General features: G+C 53.2%; 1 protein-coding gene across 1 annotated transcript in view; it reads right to left on the bottom strand.

Moving 5' to 3' along the window:
- DNAAF9 (dynein axonemal assembly factor 9) overlaps nt 1-19,320 on the bottom strand; it is an 816,325-nt gene that overhangs the window by 395,215 nt on the left and 401,790 nt on the right. Inside the window, exon 18 of the mRNA XM_086964303.1 lies at nt 18,521-18,591. Coding sequence (XP_086820429.1) covers nt 18,521-18,591 — 71 coding nt within the window. The remainder of the gene's footprint in view (nt 1-18,520; nt 18,592-19,320) is intronic.

The following is a 19,320-nucleotide window of genomic DNA, read 5'->3' on the forward strand; positions in this document are numbered from 1 at the left end:
CGGGGCGATCAATATCATCCGCGCCCTGGACCGGGACAGCTTGATGAGCACCGCCGGAATCAGGGGGATGGGTGGAAAAGCGTACAGAAAGCTGTTCGACCAGTCGATCCATAGGGCATTCCCCAACGTCCCCTGTTGGTAGTACCTGGAGGCGAAGTCTCGGCATTTGCTGTTTTCGGCGGTGGCGAACAAATCTACGTCTGGAGTCCCCCACCTTGCGAAGACTTCTCCTAGCACTTCGTCGTTTATAACCCATTTGAGGTTTTCCTGAATCAGTCTGCTCAGTGCGTCCGCCTGAACATTCTGCACACCTGGCAGATGTGTAGCCGTTATCGTCAGTCCTCTGGCCAGAAGCCAGTGCCAAATCGCCTGCGCCTCCTGCGACAGAGTGCGTGATCTCGAGCCTTCCTGCTTGTTGAGGTAATACATCGTGGTCGTATTGTCCGTCTGTACAAGCAGAGAGTTGGTCTGAAAGGACGGATGAAAGGCCTTCAGTGCCAAGTGAACAGCTCTGAGTTTCAGGAAATTGATGTGGTACGTGGACTCCAACGGAGACCACGTCCCTTGAATCTGTAAGTCTCCGGAGTGCGCTCCCCAGCCGTGGAGAGACGCATCCGTCACGATCGTCTGTGCGGGAATGTCCTTGTGGAGATTCTCCGCTGAACACCACCACTTCAGAGACTGAAGAGCATGCAGAGACAGTCGCATCGTGTTGTCCCAAGAACCAGTCCTCTGATCCCACTGATCCTCCAAGCACTCCTGTAGTGGTCTCATGTGCAGCCGTGCGTGAGGCGCGAGGAAGATAGAAGAGGCCATCGACCCCAGTAGAGAAGACACCGTTCTCAATGTTGTAGATGGAGCGCTCATGAGAGCCTGAGCCTTCCGAAGGAGTGATAACCATCGCTCCTCGGAAGGAGACACGCTTGCTGACAGCGTATTGATGGAGGCTTCCAAGTACTGTACGCATTGGACCGGAGTCGGGACAGACTTGGACATGTTGATGTGCAACCCCAGCTTGTTCAATGGAACGCACGTCTTCTGGAAGTGTGCTTGAGCTTCCAAGAAGGAGGAGGCCTTGATCAACCAGTCGTCCAGGTACGGGTAGACAAACACCTTGTTCTTCCGCAGGTGTGCCGCTACCACTGCCATGCACTTCGAGAACGTCCTGGGCGCAGACTTCAGCCCGAATGGCAGTACTGTGTATTGATAATGATTGGCGCCGACTTGGAATCGCAGGAACTTCCTGTGTTTCTGTGCAATGGGCACATGGAAGTACGCATCCTGTAGGACTATAGCACAAAGCCAGTCTCCCTGCTGCAGCTGAGGGTAAATCTGCTGCAACAACAGCAGGCAAAATCTCTCTCTGCGAATCCACTTGTTTGCGTGCCGCAAGTCCAGAATGGGCCTGAACTCGTTCTTGTCCTTCTTGCGGACAAGAAAGAACCGTGAGTCAAGACCTCTTCCCCTTTGAGGCCGAGGTACGTCTTCTATCGCCCTTTTCCTTAATAGTGGGTAACGGATGTGGGGGAAGCAAACGCTCAGGGCCTAGACCCGGCCGGGCCTTTGGTCGCTGTTGCGGACTGTTGGCCTCCTCTGCCCCTCTGGCGTTTCTGGAAGGGCTTCCGGAACTGCTGCTGTTGTTGTTGCTGCTGTCCAAGTCTGCCCCTGCCCTCTGCTTGAGTTTCCGAACCGTCTCTGGAACGGGCAGTAGTTCTTCTCAGGCTTCTCTAACCCGACAGCCGTCAGGGTTTCAGCTTCTGCTTTCATACGGGCCATTTCATTGTCCGCATGTTTGCCAAACAGGGTTTCCCCCGAGAAAGGCAGGTTGGCCACTCGCTGTTGTGCCTCCGGTTTGAGTGAGGTGAGGCGAAGCCAAGCATGACCCCATTGATTGATGCCGTGGCAGTATCCGTGTGCCGCCAGAAGAGATACATCAGCAGCCGCGCTGATGATCTGGTTAGACACCATCATCCCCTCGTTTAATAGCTCCAGAAAGTCCTCATTCTTGTCACGAGGGAGCAGCTCAGCGTACTGCTGGAGGGACTCCCATAGGGCAGGATCATATCGCCCCAGCAGAGGCCCGGCACTTGCAGCCTTCGTGGTGGTAGATGCCGTCCACAGACCTTTCTGCCAGCCGAATCCAGCCACCGGCTGTCCTTATCAGGCGACACTGTTGAAGAAGGATTGGTGGCATGCTGCCTCTTAGCCGCTGTCACAATAACGGAGTCTGGTGTTGGGTCCATTCGAAGGAAAGCCGGGTCAGATTCCGGAGCCCGGTATTTCTTGAGGAGCCTGGAGGGGCCTGCCTTCGTCACCGCCAGAGTGAGGAACAACTCCTTGGCGGGCTCCTCCAATCCAGGTACCAACGGCAGCAGCGGTCGAGACAAATGTTTTTTGTGAAGTGTCTCGAAGATCACAGACGTCGTAGGTGTTGGCACCGTCACCGTGATCCCTAGCTTAGTCGCACCCCTCAACAGCACTTCCTGGAAGGAGACGATTTCGTCAACGGGCGACACCCTCATCCCTGGAGACTCCAACAGCATCGGTGAATAATCCCTGGTAGAAGAGCCTGTGTGGGATCTGGATCTGCGCCTCCTGTGGCGTCGTCTAGATCGAGATGACGACCGGCCACGGCTCCGCGATCTCCCTCTCCGGCCGGAGCGGGAGCGCGATCTTCTCGGCCTCGGCCGATCCGCAGGCCTCGCAGGATCAGACGATGTCGGCCTGGCCGGGACCCTCGACCGAGGGGTCCCCTTAGGAGGCGTTGGATAGCGTGGCAACGAGGCCGTCCTGGGTGGAGGCACAGGTGGAGGAACGGAGGGAAGAGGTGGTGGTAGGAGCTGAGGCGGCGATGACTGACGAGGAGCCGGCCCACGAGGCGGCGGTGGTGGTGGTGGAGGCGGGGTGGGGTTCCGCGGAGGCGGACCCTTCGGCAAAGGAGATGGGGTAGGCGTCCTAGGTTTAGTAGGCGTATACACCACTGAGTACACCGAGCGGGTGACTGTGTCTTCTTCCTTGGCGACGATGGCGAACCAATCGGCGACCTCCTAGCGTCAGGACTCCTCCTGCGCTTCCTTGGCGTCAAAGAACATCTTCTCGACATCGAGGAACGTCTTCGACGTCGACCGGTAGCGCCTCCTCGACGTCGCCCAGTGGCGCCTCCTCGACGTCGACCGGTGACACCTCCTCGACGTCGACCGGTGATGCCTCCTCGACGGCGAACGCCGCCTCGACGGCGAGGATCCCCTCGACGCCGATCTTCTCATCTTCGCTGACGGCGAATGGCGGTGTCGCCTCGACGGCGAGCGCCGACGCCGGGCCTGTTCATGACGTCGATGACTCGACGAAGTCGACGACAATGCTGTCGACGGTGGTCTATTCAGCTCCCTCGACGCCGAACGTCGATGCCGCTTCTCCCCAGAGCCCCGGGGAGATGGGGAACAGACCGTTGTCATCCCCCTCAACGCCGCAGTCGACGCAATCGACACTGGTGGAGAATGGGAGCGCTTGCTGGACTTCCTGCCCCTGGGGAGCCCCCCAGAGGCCTCAGCATGGGCAGATGAAGCATGCCCTGACCCACCTTGTGCCTTCTGACGTCTTTCCTTGAGGCCTTGGAGCCTGATCTTCATCCTCTCTCTCAGGGTCCTGGCAGAGAGGGTTTTGCAGATTTCACACTCCTTTGGGATGTGAGAAGAGGGGAGGCAGACGATGCACACTCCATGTGGGTCGGATTTGGCCTTTTTTCTATCACACTCTGGGCAATTGTCAAATAAGCCAGGCATTTTGACAATATAGTGAAGAAAAAGGGCTTAGTACTTAACAACCAGCACTACACACAAGAAAAAATGAAAAATCACCAAATAAACCCTTGAAAGGGAGAGCTCAATGCTCCAGGGTCCTGCTAGCAGGAGCCGGAAAAAAGAACTGAAAGTAAAAGGGACCTGCTGTGCATTCTGGGATACTGAGAGAGTTCTGGAAAGTTTTCTTAAAGGCACAGTATCCTGTTTGAGCCACATAATAGCAGCCTATGGGGCTTGTCTGTCCATACCTTCCTCTCTATCATTCCACAGGCTTTTGCTTGTAGAGGCAAGTTTCTATGTGGAGGAAACTGGGCAGGTTGTGCTGTTTGTGTGTTTTTTTTGGTGGAATATCTAGTTGAAGTACTGGACAGTGTAGCCTGTGGATATAGGCTGCATTATCGGTCTTTAAATTCTCTCTTAAGTGTCTTTGCAGTTCTGCAATTTTTTGACAACTTAAGAGATTATTTTTGATTGCCGGGGTCCACACACATGAGCGGGACTATTCACTAGATTATGACTATACACAGAGATCCCCTCCTACAGAACCTGAGAATCCAAGCAGTAGTGTCTGGCGAACGTGTGTAGAGATGTCCAAGTGGCCGCTTGGCAGATATCGCAGATGGGAACACCACACTGGAGAGCCGTGGTGAACGCTTTGGCCCTGGTGGAATGGGCCCTTCAGGGGGATCCTTCTTCGCTAAAGTGTTACAGATTTCTATACAGAGAATAACCCATTGGGATATAGTTCTCTTGTGGACAGCATGTCCTTTCTTTGCTCCCATGAATCCTTTTAAGAGTTGATCATCCACCAGGAACTCTTTGGTTCGATCGAGGTAGAACGATAATGCTCTTTTTTGGGTCCAGACGATAGAGGTGTTCCTCTTCCTTGGAAGGATGCGGGGGGAGTATAAAAGGTGGGAAGGGTGACAGACTGTCCCAGATGGAAGGGTGTTACCAACTTAGGCAGAAAGGATGCCCTAGTCCGGAGTACTACTTTGTCCGAAAGATCGTCGGGTAAGGAGGCTGTGAAGACAGTGCCTGCAGTTCACTAACCCTCCTGGCAGAGGTTATTGCCACCAAAAAAAGCGGTCTGATGGTGAGCAACCGCAGAGGGCAGTTATGAGGCTCAAACGGTGCACACATCAGAAAGGTGAGAACCAAATTAAGGTCCCACTGTGGCATGATAAAACGTGAAGGAGGAAACAAATGGGTTAACCACTTTAAGAATCTCTGCACTTGAGGAGATTTGAAATTAGATGGCTGATCAGGTAGCCGAAGGGCTGATGGTTAGCCCTTCAGTGTGCCCAGAGCAAAGCCCTGCTGGGCCAAAAAAAGTATAAACAGAAGGGTTTCAGATAAGGGAACAGATAAAGGGTCAATAGACCGGTCTGTACAATATTTGCAAAATGTGTTCCATCGGCAGGCATGTACTGATTTTGTGGAGGGACGCCTGACTACCAAGATAACCAAACAGACTTCAGGAGGGAAGGAGGTCAAAAGCTGTCTACTGTCACCGCTCAATCTCCATGCAAGAAGGCAGAGGTTGAACAGGTTCAGGTGGAGAATCCTCCCCCGCTACTGTGCCAGAAGATACTCCCAAAGGGGAAGCCTGACCAGAGGATCGATGCTAATGTATAGAAGCTCTGGATACCAAACTCAGTGTGCCCAGTCTGGAACCACAAGAATAACTTGTGCCCGGTCGCTCCAGATCTTCTTGAGCACTCTGGGCAGGAGTGGTATGGGTGGAAAGGCATATAGGAGGCCAGCTCTCCACTCGCAACGAAAAGTGTCGCCGAACGAGTGCCGCCTGGGAAACTTTAATGCATAAAACTGCTGACATTGCGCATTCTCTTTGGAGGCGGACAGATCTAACCAAGGCTCTCCACACTGCTAAAGAGACCTTGTGCCACCTCCGGATGGAGACGCCATTCGTGATCCACAAGGCATCTTTGGCTGAGCTGGTACGCCCTGGAGTTAAGAGAACCGACAACATGTTGAACTATCAGGGAAATGCCCAGTTGTTCCAGCCCAGTCCAGAGACGCAGGGCCTCTTGACAAAGACTCCACTACCTCACTCCGCCTTGTTTGTTGCAGTACCACATGGCGGTAGTGTTGTCCGTGAACACCTGTACGAGCCTACCATTGATCAACTGCAAAACGCCTTTTATTGCCAGGATAGAGGCTGAAACATCGGTATAATAGCACAAATATCCTGGACTCGCCGTTCGAGAGGATAGGCCAGAAACGGCGCCTTGTTCAGAATCGCTTCAATGAAAGGGAGTGTCTGAGAGGGAGTCAGGTGTGACTTAGGCACATTGATAGAATATCCCAGGGAATGCAGTAGGTTCGCCATAGCCTTGAGGTGGGAGACAGCTGCTTGGGGCAAGCCTGTCTTCAACAACCAGTCGAGATAGGGGAAGACTGGCACTCCTGATCTCCGCAGATGGATGGTGACCACCTCCATCACCTTTGTGAACACCAGAGGGATGCTGGTGAGTCAAAAGTTAAGCACAGCAAATTGAAAGTGCTTGTGACCCACCGTGAATCCGCAGGTAGCGACCACAGGCCGTCAGGAAAGGGGTATGAAAATAACCATCTTGCAAGTCCAGCGCTACCATCCAGTCTCCGGGGTCTAGGGCAGACAGGACCCGAGCAAGGGTCACCTTGCTCAGCACCTTGAATTTCTACTTTTGAGGAAGTAATAGAGGACTCTGAGCTCTAGAATAGGACGATGGCCTCCGTCCTTCTTGGGGACCAGAAAGTAGCAGGAATAGCAACCACTGCCTACTTCGGGCCCGAGAACCCTCTCTATAACTCCCTTGGCCAAGAGAGTCTTGACTTGCTCGCAGAGCAAAGCACGGTGATCCTCAGTCAGCCGGTCCTACACTGGAGACATAGATGGAGGAGTAGACTTGAAGGGGAGGAAATAGCCCCTTCGGACTATTTACTACACCCACCTGTCCGTCGTAATTTCTGAGTCATAGGGTTGACGCGGCTGATAGCTCCTTCCGTAGCCACGAAAGGAGCGAAAAACAGATGAAGCCCTGAGGGTGGCGGGGTGAGGACCAAAGACTTGGCTCTGGCCCAAGAGTCTTTGAAGCGCTCAAGGGCAGCATCCGAAGAGACGGGAGCCATCAAAGGGCATGTCCATGAGGTTAGCCTGGACATCCCCAGAAAAACCAGACGTCCTCAACCAGGCCTGGCGACGAATTGCCACCATCATGGAAATCGCTCTACCCAGCAAGTATGTCGTGTCCAAGCAACATCTGATGGCGAACTTAGCTGCGTACCTCCTGTCTGATAGGCCCTGAGAGAGTAGAGCCCGGCCCCCCCTCCGAGACTCTGGGTAGCACCTGTGCAACCGTATCCAATATCGAATGGGAGTAACAGCCCAAAATTAACGCGATGTTCACCGACCGCAATGCCAGACTGGCAAAAGAAAAATGCTTCTTTCCGAAGTTCTCCAGTCTATTGCATTACATGTCTGGGGGTGCGGAAGGGAACGTGCTACAGGAAGTGAAAGCCTGGCCCACCAAGCTCTGAGGGGTGGGGTGGGGTGGGCTGTAAGGAAAAGTGGGTCGCAGGGTGGAGGGCGATGGCGGCAGGCCTCTCTGCTGGGTTTGGACCAGGTTACCAGAAAGACATCTGTTAAGGCCTTGTTGAACAGCAGTAGGTCTACAGAGCTGGAGACCCCAGGTTGCAGGACCTCTAATGAGACGTTAGTCTTGACTGCCACTGTAGGAAGCTGCAGGTCAAGGACCTACGCACCACCACTGCAAAGCTGGCCAGGCTAGGAGGGGAAAGCATGCCAGAGTCTGGGGAGGTGTCCAAACCACTGGCTTCACCCAGTTCCTCAACCCAGTCCACATCTTGTTGGTGCAGGATTTCTAAGTGATCTTGCTCCCCTTCCAATCCTCTTCCTCCATCCCTAACCCTTCACAATAGAGCTGGGTGAACAGCATGGAGCCGTACGGCTCTGTTGGCGCTTGTCTTGGCGTCTGAGGATGCCCGACCAGCTCCGTGTCATCGGAAATGAGGATGGGAGAGGCGATGCCGGTGGTCGCCATCCGACGGCGAACACCTTGCCCCGAGACCGTGGCCAGAGCCACTGGCATGCGAAACATGGGGACCTCTCCAACTTTTGAGCCTATGGGGCCTGAAAGCACACCGGCAAGGTGAGGCTGCCTAAATATAGCACACATAGCGTCATAAAATTTCTTCAACTAGGGGTGCGGGGTGGGTTGCTCCCGGACCCGAAAAAAGGGAGGGAAATGCGAAGCCAAGTTTTCTCCGCCACGTCACAAGACGGGTGGAGTGATGTGCTTTTTGTGGTGCTTCTTACCCGACTCCGACAATTTCGAGAAAGAGAACCAGTGCTCGGACCTTCCTCTCGACTGAGAACTGAATCGACGAGGCAAAGTCTGTGGTGCTTGTGAAAAAGTGCCATCTTTCTTGCATGGTATGCCCGCACTTTTTGCTGAATTGCTGATGTGCTTTGACTGAGTGTGCAATGGGCTCCTGCCAATCAGGTGCCCAGGGCCTGTGTTAGTTCCCTAAAAACTGTGTTGAAACTAAAACCCAATTGGCATCTCTGGCCACAGGTCAGACCTGGTAAATGGTACCCTAGGTACACAGGGCATTGTGACCAGAGAAGACTCGTAAGGGCTGCAGTACTTATTGTGCCACCCTTAGGGGCCCTGCACCCCGACACACACACACTGCATTTGCAGGCTGAGTGTCCTAGTACAGAACTAAACAAAGTGTCGACATGGCACACATCCCTGTGTGCCATGCCCACAAACCCAATGCCCTGGCATACATCAGTCACCACTCTAGGTGGGTGCCCTATGCCAGTGGTGTGGGCACAGGTGCATGAGCCCTGTGCCCCAACAGTACCCAGGGACAATCCTGGCCACTGTCAGTGCAGTGATGCCATTAAGAGTATATGGTGCTGGGAGGTTGTCATTACGAACTCCACAGCACCATAATGGCTACACTGAAGACTGACAAGTTTGATATCAAACTTCTCAGCACATTAAACCCACACTGATGTAAAATGCACTACAGAAGGCATCTTACAGATACCCCCTGAAACTTAACCTACAATCTACGTCTTGTCTGAGAGGCTTCCTAGGCTGCCACCCAGCAGACATGTTGCTGGACCCCTGGGTGGAGAGCCCCCCGCTCTCCTGGACCGGCTCTCCACGCTCTCCTGGACCTGCAACTGTGCATATCCTGGGCGAGGTGCTAGGTCTCCTTCCCCAGGATGGGCAGGGGGAAGCTTCAAAGGCATGCCGCCTTTGTGAGCTTCTCCAGGCCACTTGCTGTACTCAGCTACTGGCCCCCACCAGTTCTGACCCCCACTCTGGCGGGAAGACTGGAAGGAAACCCTACGTGAGGAAAGGGGGTGTGCTAGCCTGTGCCAACTTCAGCCCTCAGGTGGGAGAGGCAAGGTGAAGCACAACTCCGGGCTCCAGCCATCTTGAGGATGGGGAGCCCTGCCCAATCAGAGATAGGCTCCTGCCCCCTCCCACAGGAGAGGAGCAGGATAGGGGGTGTACTCACCCCAGGACAGGGACCCTGGTCCCTTCTCTTCCCTTACCTGTACCGCCCCTAAATTTAGTATTTAGGGGCACCCTAAACCTTCCTTCCTCAGATCCTGATTTCGAAACAAGAAAGAAGACCAAGAAGAAGAAGACTTGCCGTGCAGCTGCTAGCAAGAGGACGACACCAACTGACTTGGCCTCAGCCCTACAGGCCAGTTGATCATTGAATCTGCTCCTGCTAAATCCCGGCATCTCCTGCGGACAGCAAATTCGAGAACCCCGGAGGACCTTCCTGCCTTGAGCCTCTTAGTGATTGGGACTCCCATGAGCAGTGGCTCTGCTCAAACAGCAATACCCCTGGTGCCAGCCAGGAACCACGAATCCTGCACACTCTACACCCGTCAAGCCCGGCCTGTGCCTGAGTGAACAAAGACCCTAAGGACGTCCCCCGGCGATTCTGACCTGGAATCCAGTCCCCAAACACCCTCCTCGTAGACCCAGGCGACGCCTGCAGCCTCAGAACCAGGCACCCCTCCAACCGCGACCAGCTGAGGGTAAGAATTCCCGACACCAAAAGACACACCTGCACCCAGCGCCCTGCGGCCCCCTGTGCCTTCCTTTGGGCTACCTACCTCTTCTCCAAGATCCCAACTTACCTCTCGAAGTGGTGGTCGCACCTGAAGAATATCCGTCCCCGAGTCTTCATCGTTTGTTCACTTTTTTACTCTCCCATTGATTAACATTGAGCGCCCGACGGCTCAAAAGCACCCTGCACCCAGCCGCCCGAGTGCCACTGGAAGTGCAGCAACTACACTACTTTACTTCCCCACTTGACCTGTGTAAGTGACCAGGAGCTCAGCTCCCACAGCCGCGTGGCCAGCTTGTTTGCAGCGACCAACCCAAGGCCCCCCTACCCTCCATAGGATTGCATTGGGCCTACTCTCTCTGCACCTGGCTGCCCCTGTGCCACTGAGGGTGCAACAACTGTACCTTTCCGACCCTGGGAGACCCCAGAGTCTATGCTCAGAACATTAACTCAACCAGTTGAGTACTTATCTAAAAGCCGATAACTCCTTTTCCTTCCCTAGGATAACATTGGCTGGTTTCACTAGGAAATTCTTCTAAGTGCGGAGTTTTTAACCTTTAAAATATTCATCTAAAATCAGCCGAACAACGAATTCCGATTTACTCACCTGCTATCAGGAGAGACCTCAGTGCCGCATCTGGTAGCTCAGTACTGACCCTGAAAAGTAATTTTAACCGTACTTACCAGTAACTTGAATGTCCTTCCATAGGATATCATTGCCTGCTTTTTGCTGAAAAAGTTACTGTCGATTTTTGAAACTTACAAATATTCTTTAAAAATCGTGCCAACGATAAAAACGTAATTACTTGCCTGTTTTAGATAGATGTCCCAGTGCTGAACCAAGGAGCCCAGCACTGGATCACAAATGTAACGCAAACATACTTTACCTGCAATCTGAATTTCCTTCCATAGGATAGCATTGGTAATTTCATCTAGAAAAGTTTCTTTTAAAATACAATAATATTCTTTAAAAATCACTACTGTAACCAAAACGCTTTTACTTAACTGTTTACAGTGCATGTCCCAGGACTGAATATAGGATCCAGTCCTGTGGTTAGAAAAGTAATCTACAAAGTAACTAATTGCATTTAACTAGAAATTCCCATTGAGCTCAATGTTGCATTGTGTTTGAAATTGTGTATCCTATTGCAACAACTATCACTATTGTGATCAAAACTCTAATGCCTATTTGAAAAGTATTCAACTACAGTAACTCATTCCAAGAAAGTATATTTTGATACCTTGTTGGTTCTAAAATAAAACAACTATATCTTTTGATACAAAACATTTGGCCTAGAGATCAGTTCTTGAGTGTGCGAGATCATTTGCTGACTGAGTGTGTACAACAAATGCTATACACTGTCCTCTGAAACTGCCTTACTGCTCGACCAATCTACCACTTTAGAGAGTAAGGTTATATTAAACATTTGTTTCACTCTAGCTAGCCCTCATCACCCACAGGCCATTTGATACCCTTCATCACGTCTTGTTCATAGCACAAAGGCAGTGCTATATTGAGGTAAATGTTCAGCTCAGGAAACTTGAAAAATACAAGACCGGACTACATGATAGTTCAGGTCGTTAACCAAAACCCTAGCCAGTGAATTAATCTACAACTACAGTGCATAGGCAAGAAGAATCTGAGGTGAATACGTTACATCTCAGCTATAATGAGTTTTCCTCAATATAGTGCAATGCTTCTTTAATGGTCTCATACTTTACTGAATGCATATTATGACAATACCTTCATACAGAGGACCACAAAGCCATCTCAAGTCTATTATGGAGAAATGGAGCAAGAGAGAGATTAAAAAAGCTAGGGGAACCTCTCCGGGCCTGTTCCCGGGACTGCTTGGGGCCGGTGAGACGACGGAGGGAGCCCCCCGCTGGGTCCTGCCTCGGACGCTGGTGCTCTGGAGTGTCCTTGAAGCTTGCCTGGCCCTGGGGACGCCGGGGCCTCGAGTTTACTGGCTCCTGGACCGGGAGGTGGGCTCGGAGCGGCTGGAGAGCTAGAGATTTGCACGCCACGTCGGACTTGGATGGCTGGAGCTGGTGGTGCCTGGAGGGACGAGCCTACTGCCCGGATGGTGCGTGGAGGTCTCCCACGGATAGCCCGAGACAAACTGTGAGTGCCCCCCCCCCCCCCTCCTCCCCTCTGGTGGACCGGCGCTGGGGCGCTGTGACGGGACTTGTGACTTGTGACCCGGGTGGTGTTCGGGGCTAGTCAGTCTGAAGACCCGAGTGTCTGCCCTGCATCATCTGCTGCTTTGGGACACGAGTTGGGTGTGGGGTGGCCAGGCAGACGACGGGGCTGGACGTCCCCGGTTCTTGAGACCTTCCTCTGCGCGTCCTGGCTCGCAGATCCTGGGTGAGGTCCGGACTGAGATCCAGGAAGCCCTAACCTGGTGAAGAAGCTATCCTGTTGAACGTTCCCGCTGGGGATTGCTGCCCGGAGCTGAGCTGCGGTGTCTGTGTTCTGGGGGTGCCCACTGGGGACGGCATTTGAGCCCCGACGGAGTCTCCTTGGCCCCCGAGTGGACGATACTGTTGAATTGCTGTTGACGAGGGGCCCACCGCTGGGGCAGTGAGGCCCTTTTCCTTGCCACTAACCATGACGAGAGGTGGGGGCGGCACTGGGTCCACCAAGCAAGGGACAATTGATAAATTCACAGGGCCCAGTGGAGGCTCCGGGGCCTCCGGCGGTGGCCAGTCCACAGGCCCTGATAATGCGTCCCTGATGGCCGCCATTACGCAGTCCAGAGACATGCTTGATGCCAAAATTGGGGCGGTTGGCGCCGATGTCATGCTGCTGCGTCAAGATCTCCGCAATGCTGTGGCCCGCATCACCGAAACCGAAACTCGGATTACAGGGGTGGAGGACGATGTGGTGGCTCTGAAAAAGAAAGTGGAGGACATGGCCAGGATCCAAAAGGGGCTAGCGCTCCGTGTCGAGGATGCGGAAGGGAGGGCGCGAAGGAATAATCTGCGCTTTGTGGGCTTTCCAGAGGATTGTGAGAAGGGGTCCATGGATGTATTCTTGACACGCTGGCTGGAGAGCTGGCTTCCCCCGGACGTCTTGTCACGCTGCTTTGTGGTGGAGCGCGCCCATAGGGCCTTGGCGCAGAAACCGCCGGCCGGTGAGCGACCACGTCCGGTCATCGCCAAGATCCTTAACTTCCATGACAGGGACGTTATTCTCCGAGAAGCAAGAGCAAAGGAGGACTTGTCGTTCGAGGGTCACAGGATTATGATTTTCCCAGATTATACCAGGCTGGTGCAGCAGCAGCGCCGATCCTTCCAAGATGCGAAAGCCAAGTTACGTGGATTGAAAATTCAATATTCACTGTTGTACCCTGCTCGTCTGCGGGTTGTGTTTCATTCCAAGACCCACTTTTTCGACACCCCGGAGGCGGTGTTTAGCTGGACAGATGAGACAGTCAGGATCCGACCGAATGCCCAGCCGGGCCTGTACTCCGGAGCTTCGCGTGGGTCGTCGCAAGAGAGGGGCGAATCATCCAACAGGAGCAGGAGACACAGGAAGTCTAGGTCACGGAGACGCTCCCAATCCGGGGGTGGCCAGCTGGATGGTGCACAGTCGGACACTGCTCAGTCTGGGACTGGGACCTGAGAGCCGTGGAGCCCCCCCTCTTGTCTCCTAAGCGACATTTCGTTTCTGGCCTTGGCAGATGGCCATTGGGGTAACACTACTGATTGATGGGCGGGTGCATGGTGTGGTGTGGTCTAGGCCATAGCTGGACACAGGAAGGGCGTAATGTCTGTTGTAGTTCTGTCCCGCTGCGCTTAAGCGGTGGGTCACATGTGCTTAATAGGGTTCGGGGTGCTGACCCATGGGCGGCCTACTCCTCTCATGTTCGAAGGGGGCCCTAAGGGGAGGTACTGTTAGTTGGGGAGTGTGGGGTGAGCTTGCTGTTCTGTTTGGGGATGTTGGGATCCATTGGTATGGGTGGGCCCGGGCCCTGCGTTTTGGTCTCGGGACCACCCATGCCGCGACAGGTACTTCATAGTTCATTGAGGTATAGGGTGGGGGGAGGTGGGATGTGGGCGGTCGGGGTTGGGACCGCTGAGTTGGGGATTGGGACTGTTTGGGGCTGTGGGACTGTAGAGTTGGGGCTTGTTTTCCTTGGGGTGGGCGGTAGTGTGCATGTGTGTGTCGCAGAAATGTTCCTTGTGGCGTGTGGTGGGTGGCGCGGGTGTGGAGGGCTTGTGTGGTGGATCTTCATGGACCATGGCTGAACTGACTCATAGACTCCCTGAAGACTCTATGCGGGTGATTACGTGGAATGTCAGGGGCTTATTAGACAAAATTAAACGCGGGGCTGTGCTACGCTGGGGGAAAAAAGAGGTTGCGGATGTTCTATTGCTACAAGAAACCCACATGATGGGCACAAAGGCTCTGGGCCTACAGAGATTTGGTTATCAACAAGTTTTCCATGCAGGTTTCTCCAGGGGATCCAGGGGTGTGGCCATTTTGATCCACCGTAGAGTGGCGTACACCCACGAGAAGCAGTGGGCTGATCCCCAGGGTCGCTACTTGTTTGTTAAAGGCATGGTGGGCACGGACTCCGTGGTGTTTGGCAGCGTTTACGCCCCTCCCCCCCTCCAATGGGCCCTGACTGAGAGGTTGTTTGCAGTGTGGGAGGACATTGCCGGGTCGTTGGCTGTGATTGGGGGAGATTGGAACGATGTGATGAATGTATGCGTGGATCGCCAGAGGCGCCGAGAGGGGATCGAGGTTCAGCCCCCTTCCCCTTCACCCACCAGACTACGTGCAATGAGTGAGGGTTTGGGCTGGGTAGATGCTTGGCGACATATGCACCCCGCAGCCCGGGAATATACTTATGTCTCAGCTGTGCACGGCTCGTTCTCGAGGCTTGACTGTGTGTTTGTGCCTGGGGAATGTTTGTGTAGAGTAAAGGGCGCTGACATCCTGCCTAGGGGCCTGTCCGACCACTCCCCTGTCTCTGTTGATGTGGAACTCACCCGGAAGAGGCAGCCGTTCCGTTGGAGGATGTCCTCTTGGCATCTCCTGCAACCGGAGTATGCTAATCACCTGCGCGAATCCATTGACCACTACTGGCGGGAAAACCTAGTTGGGGATGCCGATGTAGGAACGGTATGGGAAGCCATGAAGCCTACCATACGGGGAATAGATATTGCATGGTGCTCGGCGGAAGCGTCAGGAGCAAACTACCGAAGCGGCCGCACGAGTGGCGACCCTGGAACAGGAAAGCCGCGAGGGTGACGATGAAGTCGGGATACGTCTACTGTTACAGGCACAGCAAACATACGGGTCCCTCCTGATGGATGAAGCCAAACAGGCATGGCTAGCCACCAGAAGTAGGGTGTATCAATGGGGGGACAAGTCGTGTTCCATGCTCCATCGACTGTGCCACCAAACGTTCCAACCCCTCCTGCTGCCAGGCCTTACAAATGGTGAGGGAGAGGTCTTGACCGACCCGCACGAACTGGCGACGAGCTTTGCTACGTACTATTCAACCCAGTACGCCCCGCACGACCACCTGTCTGACAGTGAGCTGGCTCGCTTTCTCGCAGAGCTGCCACCGGTGCCGTTATCGGATGAGACCAAGACGGCCCTAGAGGCGCCTCTCACAGCAGAAGAGTTGGGTGATGCACTGGGGCAACTCAGCACTGGCAAGGCCCCTGGCCCTAACGGCTACCCGAGTGAATTTTTCAAGAAATTTCATGTACAGCTTGGTTCTCCGTATCGTCGGGCGCTTGAGGTGGCGCGTGAGCGAGGGGTGCTGCCCCCGGACTGGCGCCACGCCGAAATAGTGGTCTTCTTGAAACCGGGCAGACCCCCAGATCGCCATGATTCTTATAGGCCCATCTCGCTGATTAATGTTGAGGCCAAGGTCTTGGCCAAGGCCCTGGCGAACAGGCTCGCTCCGCATATCACGGACTTGGTCCATCCTGACCAGGCAGGCTTCATGCCTCGCAGGGCGACGCGACATAATATCCGTCGCGCACAGGCGGCGATCGACGCTATTGGGACCTTAGGGGACCAGGCGGCACTGTTACTGGCCGACATTGATAAGGCGTTTGACTCCGTCAGCTGGTCGTTCCTATTTGCCTTGCTGCGCTGTCTCAACCTGGGCCCGGTCTTTCTGTCGTATGTCCGGCTCCTCTATACAGATATCACGGCCTCGGTGCGGGTCGCCGGGGCAGTGTCGGAGATGTTCCATATCGGCCGCGGGACCAGACAGGGGTGCCCTCTTTCCCCTTATTTATTTGCACTCGCCATGGAGCCTTTGGCTGCCAGGGTGCGCCAGGACGCGCTGATACGGGGCTTCCAGTGGACTGCCACCCTGTCCGACAAAATCGCACTGTACGCCGATGACGTCCTCTTCTTCCTTACCGACCTGCGGCGCTCAGGCCCGCGTGTCCTAGAGGTTATGCAACTGTTTGGGGAGGCTTCAGGCCTGTTTCTGAACCTCCATAAATCCACGCTGTGGGTGTTGGAAGGGGGCGAGGTGACGGACCCCTGGGCTTCGGGGCTGCGAGTGGCCACGACCGGGCTGAAATACCTGGGCGTGTTTCTCTCCGATTCGGCGGACATTGCATGGGACCGTAATCTCATACCAGTCTGGGAGCGGGTACAGTCAGATGTTAAAACCTGGTCTCGGATGCCCCTATCAATCTTTGGCCGCTCCGCTATATTTAAAATGGTGGCGCTACCGCGCCTATTATACCAATTACAGAACCATCCGTATCCCATCCCGCCTCAGTGGTTTAGGCAGGTCAACTCGGTGCTGGGCCGCTTTCTGTGGGCTGGAGGTGCTGCCAGAGTTGCATTGCGTACTTGTTTTTTGTCCACCTACTGTGGGGGTTTGGCCACTTCAGATTTACTGTCATACTATCAAGCCGCACATCTTCTCATCCTGAATGACTGGTGGTATGGCGATTGTGGTGACCCAGCTTATGCCCTGGAGCGTGCCTTGATGGGTGGCAACTCGCTTCACACCATCCTCTATTCACCCAGACTGCGTCGCTCGCTGCCAAGGGTTACGCGACTTGTTTTTGCGGTGTGGCAACAGGCCTTGCGTCGCATGGGCTGGTGGGGCAGACTGACCGCGGAGACGCCCCTGTGGCATAACGGTATGCTGCCGGAACTGTCTAAGCTATCGGGCTTCGACGGCTGGGACGCGATTGGTATCTCGCAATTAGGCCATGTGCTGTCCGGCACGACGCTCAAATCCTTCCAGGCCCTTCGTACCGAATTTGATATGCCCCAAACTCAATTCTTTCGATATCTACAACTCCGGCATGCGCTGCTGCCCAGTCTTACCAACCTTGACTCACTCCCTGATTTCAGCCCGATCGAAGCGAAAGTCTTCATGGGCGACCTTGGAGATAGAAAACTTTCGCGCATCTACCAGACTATGGTCATCCATTGCTCCTCCACCCTCCTCCCGCTGAAGGCAGCCTGGGAGGCCGACGTCGGTCAGTTGGATGAGGATGATTGGCGAGAGGCCCTGGAGTCCCCGAGGGGTGCGGCTATTGCGATGCGTTTTCGACTCATACAATTCAAAATTCTCCATAGGGCCTACTATACGCGCGAGCGTCTGTGGAAGGCGGGACTGATTGGGACCCCGGACTGCCTGCGGTGTGGGTCGGAGATAGGTACACTACTCCACACAGTATGGTCGTGCCCCAGACTGATTGGCTTCTGGAGAGGTGTATGGGGCTGTTTGTCAGAGGTATTGGGCTGTACCCTCCCCCGTACCCACCGTTTGGGCCTGCTGCACATCCTAGAGGGGGTGGGTGGTAATATCTACAAGAGGCACCTGCTCCTCCTGGGGCTGGTGGTGGCCAAGAGGGATCTGGCCCGAGCATGGAAGGATGTGAGGCCCCCCCCCCTGAGTGCGTGGAAGGCTGGCATTGACTTCTGTATGGGTTTGGAACGCCCGATCTTCGAGGCTCGGGGATGCCCCCGTAAACACTTTAAAATATGGAAAAGGTGGGCAGACCACAGGGGCTTGCAACTGGACCCCCCTGCTGAACCGGAGGAAGATCTTTAGCCCCATGTGGCCTGGTGACCCTGCTCCCCCACACCTACACTTGCCGCACTAGGAACTTACGTCGATACTGTATATGCGCACATGCCTGGGGTTAGGGTGGGATCCAGGGGAGGGTTCTGGGAGTTGGGTTGATGGGTAGTTGAAAAGATAAAGACGGGGTTAATGTTTCCTATATCCTTGTATTACATTGATTTCTTGACTGGACGCTTAGTCCTATCTTCATGATTGTCTCGGTATGTTTGGTGGTGCCATCCTGATTGTAGGGGGCCACTCTATCACATGTGCTCATCTTTATCAATAAACTTGTTGTGAAAAAAAAAAAAAGCTAGGGGAAAACTGCGAAGGTGAAAGAGACGAGAAAAAGATGGACCAAGAGAGAAAAAAATGGGAGAAATAAAACATGTGTTTGTTTTGCCATGCGTGTATTAGTCTGGATGGGTGAGTCGGTGGTTGCTTTGTTGTTTTGGTTATAAAAGAAGAGAAAGACAAATAAATCTCTTTTAGATTCAAATGAGCAATGATACTAACCAGCCAAGAAACAAATCGGGGGACAGCTGCTGTCAATATGATGTAGTTGCTTTCTGAGCTAACACTGCCATCTGCAGGAAGACAACAAAAAGATTTAAATAGTTACTGTACAAATGAAGAAGGGTATTTTAACAAGTGTACATGTAGTATTAAAGAGTTTCCACTAAAAGGCAAAAAGGAAACATGTTCTAAGCAATGCCATCCATACTTTATTTGCAGAGCTGCGATAAAGGAAGGTTTCCTTATGAAAGTAAATCTGTAAAACTGTAACCCATTTAAGATACACAGAATAAAGCCCTACCAATTCATTTTTTTTAAATTGCAAACAATTTATACCTTTACAACGAGATGCGTTAAAATATACAAGATAAATATACACTATCATGTTTCATAATTGTATGAAAATACCTTCAGACAGACTTAAAATGAGTACTCCTATAAAAGCAAATTATATGCTAGAGAGATTACTAACATAACTAAACAAAACAGTTCTTGCTCTATACAATATAAAGAACAGCATTATATGTGACAGAACAATTATATGCAACATTATATAGAACATTATATATAAATATGTGACACTGTTTTCTAGTGGAAATAGTCCTTAAAAGAAGGAGCCAAGTAAAAAGACTTAATTTCCTCTCATCCATCTTCACAGTAAGTAAAAGCACTGGGTTTCCCATCCTCCATCTGCACATTAAGTTACATCACTTCCTGCCTTTTCCTTAAGTCAATCAGCTATTCAGGGAGTCCCATGGCATTCCCAGCAAAGGTGAACACATGCAAGGGTAATCCCTGTG

The sequence above is a fragment of the Lissotriton vulgaris genome, chromosome 3_2, assembly GCF_964263255.1.
Source record: "Lissotriton vulgaris chromosome 3_2, aLisVul1.2, whole genome shotgun sequence".
In the NCBI taxonomy this organism is placed as follows: domain Eukaryota; kingdom Metazoa; phylum Chordata; class Amphibia; order Caudata; family Salamandridae; genus Lissotriton; species Lissotriton vulgaris.